General features: G+C 38.7%; 1 protein-coding gene across 1 annotated transcript; it reads right to left on the bottom strand.

Moving 5' to 3' along the window:
• Positions 1-1,332: 1,332 nt before the first annotated feature.
• Positions 1,333-2,130, bottom strand: LOC131148276 (AT-hook motif nuclear-localized protein 16). The gene has a single exon (XM_058097996.1). It carries the CDS (start codon positions 2,128-2,130, stop codon positions 1,333-1,335), a length of 798 nt encoding a protein of 265 aa, XP_057953979.1.
• Positions 2,131-5,412: the final 3,282 nt, after the last annotated feature.

The following is a 5,412-nucleotide window of genomic DNA, read 5'->3' as shown; positions in this document are numbered from 1 at the left end:
ACCATGACGTATAAAATATTACAGACCCAAATGAATGAAATATAAATTACAAACAATAAACAATTCGGTCTTCATTTTTCTTCGAGTCTCCATATACACCATATGATATTGTCAATTCATGCAAGACTCAACCTGCACACAAACTCAGGGCATAGGTTAGATACTTTGTATTTGTCATAATCAAAACAAGATAGGACTCAAAAAGTCAACATATTCAATATTCAAAATTCAAAATAGACGTCCTGTTCCCGAGCCAAACCGTCGATGGTTTGCCCTTCTGCACTGCTGCACCCTAATTTTCTTCATGCTTTCCTTTAGAATGTGAGTCATATTTCACAATAATTATTTAAGGTTTGTTTGAGTAAGAGACTCCATGTTCTCGACCTATAGAAAATGCTAGAATTGAGAATTTGGATGATGATGAAGAAAATCAAGGTGAAGATGGTGGTAGGGAGAAGGAAGTTCCTCGTGAGGGAACAAGTGGTGTGGATGAACCATTACTTCAATTCACACTTAATTCTACAAAATATTAAATATAAATTTGTAATTCTAAGGGGCTTGAAGCCTTCAACTTTTGGGTTATAAAATTGTAATGCTGTAATGTTTATATGACTATTTTATGTTACAATATATAATGATTATTTGAAATTTGAAGTACCGGACTTTGAATTTGGTGATGAAGAGTATAGACTTTGTTGCACGTTCTTGTATTGTAATATATGTTTGAATTTGAATTTTATTTTGATTGATATTTTAAAAATGAAGGCTCCGTACTTACTATAATCTTGCTTAAATTTGAGAGATAAATGTCTAGTACATTTTTTATTTTTCATCATTTATAATTATATATTTATATATGGGTATATTATATATATGCAATACGATAACGTGCTGATATCACCGGTTCGACCACTGGTCTAGCCAACCCGTTAACCTTTTCGGGGTCAGCCACCAGTCCAGTTTTCAAAACCTTGCTTAAAAGTACTCATATTTTTAATTCTTTTATGCATAATTTGAATAGAAATACTCAAATCAAACCGGCAATAAACCAAATTATCAGTTAACCAATTAATTCAGTTCGAGGTCCAAACAATCACCAAACCCGAACCCTCGATTGGGTTCAGCAACCTGTGATTCGGTTCGCTTAACCACGCAGGCCTAGCCAACCCAGCGCTACAATGTGGACCTTGCATTTCTCAACATAACAATTTTAATCGGTAGGTGGAAGCTACAAACTAGTTGTTTCTCCCAAAAAAAGAAGCTTAAAATTAAAGAAAGAAATTACACAGCAACTATTATACGGTATCGATCCTGGTTTGCTGCGTAACAATTTCAAGTTAGGGTTTTCGATAAAGCTCGCGCGGGTGCCCATGAATAAACCTCAGGGAGCATCGCGCCGTTCGTGAGCAGGTTCTGCGGCATCCCGTACAAATCCGAAACATCCGGATGATGGTGGTAGCGCCCGTTCTGGTAGTGTTGCTGGTTGTGTAAAGCCACCGCAACGTCACCGTCGTCCAACGGCAGCCGATCAAAAGTGGCGTTCATGAAGGACGCGGCCATGATCACTACGGGGCCCGAAGCAATGAGCGCTCCAACCACGGCACCGCCCACAACCTGCCCCTGCGCACCTGCCAGGTATATGGTGAGCCCCGTGATTCCCGCCGGCGCCGGCGGAGGCAGGATCGATCCCAGCAGCGACAGAATCTCGAATCGCCCGTGAAGAGTAACGATGGCTCCGGACGACGCTGGCTGCCGCAGCGTCACGTTTGTGACGCATCCGGTCGCGTTAAGTATGCAGACGCCTCGTTGCTTCCTCCTGGCGAAGTTGGCCAAGCTCTCGCTCACGTCGCAACCGGAGCTCACCTCCATGGCGTGCGCCCGCAGTGCATTGGCGCTGTCTCGGGTGACTATAATGGGCGGCTTTGGTTTGTTCTTTGATCCCGCCGGCCGGCCGCGAGGGCGCCTTGCTGTTTCACCTTCGGTGGCGGCAGCGGCGGGCACTGCTTTGGGTACCTTCGGTGACACGAGGATTGAATCAATAATACCTGGCTTTTGGTGGCTGACCTTGTCTTGGTCTATGGCAACTTTGGAGCCAACACAAGGCAGCGTTTGATCTATGCCTCCAGCCATTAACGCAATTGTGCGAAATCCCTGGGAAGGCTCTCCTTGGTTGGTTTAAACAAGTCTTAACAAAGCGAGTTTAAGTAGATGATTTCTGCAAATAAAATTATAATAAGCAGTAGAATGAATGGGGAATTAGGAGGCGGTTAAGTAAAACCAACCCTGGAATTATCAGTACTTTAATGTACGCATACTGTCGCCTAACTCTCAACAGATTTTTCCCTCATGTCAATTGCCTTCCCCAACAGATATATCCAAATCTTATTTAAAAATTCTACCTTAAGAGAGCACATCTGGAAGTGTACTCAAATATGTTTTCTGCCCAACAGACCATTCTTTGTCAGACTCCATGTAATAAGAACCGAGGAGTTTTAACTTCTAAAACAAATTAGAGGACTTGTAGAGGTTCATTACAGCAGCATTGCAATTTGACAATCTCTTGATACGCCTCTCAATTACAAAAGACTTGCTCAATTGGAATTTCATTTTGTAAAGTACAAAGTACAGACAAGAAACATAGCCTTCCAGCACCAAGGGGAATTTCAGATTACCAGCTACCCTAACTCAACAATAATAAGGCAGATATAGCCTGTCAATTTTGCTTCTACTTATGTGCAATTGGGCATACCCAACTGCCTAAAACATGGATTCCCTAATGAACTGTATCCTTGATTTGCTACTCTCAAGCTCATTTAAAATACCGTCGAGAGGAAAACAAGAAATCAAACTGTATTAGCTGTGCCAGAATTGATTCAACTGCATAGATGGCTGTTGGTGTTCTTGCATTATCCTGGATTTAGAACTATGGAAGTTTCAGTAACATAGAGCTTCATAGTGCAGCAAGGGCTGCTCATCCTCCCAATGTACCACATGATGTTGGTTCTGTGCCTGAATGCTGTACATTTTGCTGCCTAGAACAGCAGACGATGTTCTAGAACCAATTCCACGAGCCCATGTAGCAGAGTCGTCATTCTGAAATTAGGCAAAATTAATCTTTTAACAAAAAAGAAATAATAATGATAATAATAATAATCTCTTTCCGTCTCTCCTATAGCCAAGTCTCATTTTTCGAAAGTGAGAAATAGGTAAAAATATATTTTTAAAAAAAATTTCAAACTGCATTTGTTGCACGGTTCCAGCTTGCACTATTCTCCTGCTTGGAGCACAATATCTTTTTGGCCTTATATTTGATGGGAGTGAATTAATACTTGCAGACCAATTTCTGCTTTTCCTTTGACATTATGGTTCGTCCCTTCCCTCGATCCTGCATACACAAAAGCTTTGTGCACTAGACTGTCTTTTTTTTTTTTCTTCTTTTGTTCAGAACTCATTTTCTGGAAAGTGTTCTATGCTTGCTTCGATGCCTCATTCATTTCAAATCATGCATTAGTTCAATAATATGTTTACACACACCATTGCAAAATAATCATGAAAGCATCAAATAAGACTGCTTTTAATAATCATACAAACATCAAATAAGACTGCTTTACATGTTTCATGGAAACAACAAGACGTCTAAAGAATGTAACATGAAATGGTATATTTAATACCTGCTCAATGAAATGGTGTCCAGCATTTTACCGAGGGTTTAAAACAGTATCATTGTGGGCAACAAGGTGTGGAGAGATTGTTAACCTTATAGGTCACGCCCGATTTTGATAATGATAAATACCTGTTGTATTTGATGCATGTTGGAGAATATGTATAGACATACAGTTGACATATCAATGTGATGGCACAAGGAGTTGAAATTGAAGCCTTGAAGACCTTATTTATGATTGTACTTAATTTCCATATTCATCATGGGTCTGTAATAATAAATAGGGTCTGGCTTGTAATATTTATATGCATCACCTACATGGTATATGAGGTAAGCTCAAAATGAAAATGACCTTAGAAAGACCTTAGAGATTACCCTCTGGTTGACCGACGCTGAATTTTTTCGATGTCTTAAAAAAAACCTAAAAATGACCCTAGGACACTCACTCATGCATACACATGTTTGATTATTTGATTAGGGTGATTAAATGCATAAAACAGGACTGAAATGCACTAAGCGTGCACACTCGATCGACCGACACTCTATGAACGAATTGCCCCCGATCGACAGACCAAGGATCGGGTCAATTGGTTGGCCACAACCCGATTGACCGAACTTTTGCAGTTCATTTGACCCCAGTTGACTGAACTCCCCTGAAGTCAACTTTATTGACTTCTTGGTCGACTGAGATTATTTTGTATATCACCAACCTGGTCGACCGAATTCCCACGTGTGAGAACTCAACTGTCTGGTCGACCAATCAACATAGTTCAAAATATGCCTGGTCGACCGAACCTTGCAAAACTGGAAAATCGCATTTGGACATACGAGTCCGGTCAACCGAACTCATAGTCCATTTCACGCCCAGTCGACCAAACCCCAAGAACTTCGGTAAACCAAACTTGTCCTAGTCGACCGGTGCTCTTGGGTTGGTCCAAATTTTTTAACACGGTTAACTTTTTTAAACGAGGTTAAATTAATTAAATATTATTAAAACTTTTCTAATTATTCCACTTGTGTCCCTAATGGCTATAATCAGTGGGAAGTCTATAAATACCCCTTCATTTGGAAAGATTAGAAACTTGAATAGAAAACCAGATTAGCAAATTGTCTCAAAATCCAAAATTCATACTACTCATTTTTGAGCTTCACACACTCATTCTTACCTTCTCATATTACCAAAAATCCTTTTTAAGTTGTTTTAAGTGTTGATTAGGTTTGCTCTCCTAAGTGTTGTGCTTGATTGATACGATTTTTTTAGAGCAAAACCTTAAGTATTCTTAGGGGACTTTGTTAATAAGTCTCTCCTAAGAAGACTTCTTTTGAACTTCTGAGTATTGCATATTCATTACAATATCTTGTGAAGTTCGTATTTCATTTTGGTTGCAAAATCTTTTCAAAACATTTTCAAATATCTTGTGTGCTTTATCTCGACAAACCTTTGAAAAGATATTTGTTTATGTGATAAAAATCTTTATTGCAATATTTATTGATTTATATCTTTTTTTTGAATACAAAGATTAAACTTTTTTTCGCAAACCAAACATATACATTACTTGACATCATATGGTTGAGAAAATCTGCTGATTGAAATATATATATATATATATATATATATATATATATATATATATATTGTTTGGCTAATATCTTTGTTTGAGCACTTAGATTAAATACATCTTGTGATACAAAGATTATATTGATTACATTCTCATGCACTGATTACATCGATTGCAAATATATTTGAGAGT

This window comes from Malania oleifera, chromosome 2, assembly GCF_029873635.1.
Source record: "Malania oleifera isolate guangnan ecotype guangnan chromosome 2, ASM2987363v1, whole genome shotgun sequence".
NCBI lineage: Eukaryota > Viridiplantae > Streptophyta > Magnoliopsida > Santalales > Ximeniaceae > Malania > Malania oleifera.
The sequence above is the reverse complement of the archived record's forward strand: the minus strand, read 5'-3'. Positions and strand labels throughout refer to the sequence as shown.

Bases quoted from the DNA above. Each gene is read 5' to 3' on its own strand.
- LOC131148276 (XM_058097996.1), bottom strand. From the start codon at position 2,130: ATGGCTGGAGGCATAGATCAAACGCTGCCTTGTGTTGGCTCCAAAGTT.